The 913-nt window shown below is 36.0% G+C and overlaps 1 protein-coding gene across 1 annotated transcript; it reads left to right on the top strand.

Annotated features, from left to right (window-relative positions):
* Nucleotides 1–2: 2 nt before the first annotated feature.
* On the top strand, nucleotides 3–569 carry LOC107579056 (achaete-scute homolog 3-like; the record flags this gene model as incomplete). The annotated part of the gene is made up of 2 exons (XM_016264939.1): nucleotides 3–396; nucleotides 516–569. Coding segments are annotated over 2 exons (448 nt in total), but the record flags the coding sequence as incomplete, so codon positions are not given.
* Between the last annotated feature and the right edge of the window lie 344 nt (nucleotides 570–913).

Below are 913 nucleotides of genomic sequence, written 5' to 3'. Positions count from 1 at the left end.
AGTGAAAGAGAGAAGCTCAGGATGAGGGATCTGACCAAGGCTCTCCATCATCTCCGAACCTACTTACCTCCTTCAGTGGCTCCTGCTGGACAAACCTTGACCAAGATTGAGACCCTTCGCCTCACTATTAGCTACATCTCATATCTTTCTTCTCAGCTGGAACAGTCTGAGGAGACTTTCAACCATGAAACAACATCAAGATGCTACTCACAAGATACCTCAGATAGGCTTCAGAATGGTCTGCTTTCAGAAACCTGGTGTCTGGATGAGCCACAGGGACTTGTCCAAAACAATGTCCAGTATTGTCCAACATTTACAACCTTCAGTGATTCACCACAACAGATGGAAAACAACTGTCCTTCTACTTCAAACTTCAGAGATGCACAATCCTGTATGGTAAGGAGGCTTTACATTACACTTTATATTTGCTAGATACTGAATGTTCATTTAATAACTATACGAGTTCTAATTGTTTATTGCACAAGGGATATAATTCCTTTTTCTTCCTTTAACAGTTTCCCTGCACAACAACACACAATGCTATTTACAGCAATCAGTTTTTCCAATGAAGAACAAGGAGGAGAGGATATGAGGTCACCTTACGACAAAATCAGATGGTCACTGCGTGAAAACTTCATCTAAAGACTTTATTTGTTTGTAATTATTTATCAGATAACCTATTTTTATATTGAATACATTTGTATATATTGCTTATTTATTGTATTTTTTAATTAAACGCTTTGAAATATGAAGTTTTTGCATTTGCTTTGTTTTTCCCCCCTCATACATTTGACTTTAAAACTCAATTCAAATGTTTCTATAATGAAATCATTTTAGTCAGCACAAAAGAAAACATGACTTATAATTATATAATGACCTTGAGAACAGCTGGTTAAAGTTTGTTGCAAAATAA

The sequence above is a fragment of the Sinocyclocheilus grahami genome, unplaced genomic scaffold (genome assembly GCF_001515645.1).
Source record: "Sinocyclocheilus grahami isolate Dianchi unplaced genomic scaffold, SAMN03320097.WGS_v1.1 scaffold13855.1, whole genome shotgun sequence".
Classification (NCBI taxonomy): domain Eukaryota; kingdom Metazoa; phylum Chordata; class Actinopteri; order Cypriniformes; family Cyprinidae; genus Sinocyclocheilus; species Sinocyclocheilus grahami.
The sequence above is the reverse complement of the archived record's forward strand: the minus strand, read 5'-3'. Positions and strand labels throughout refer to the sequence as shown.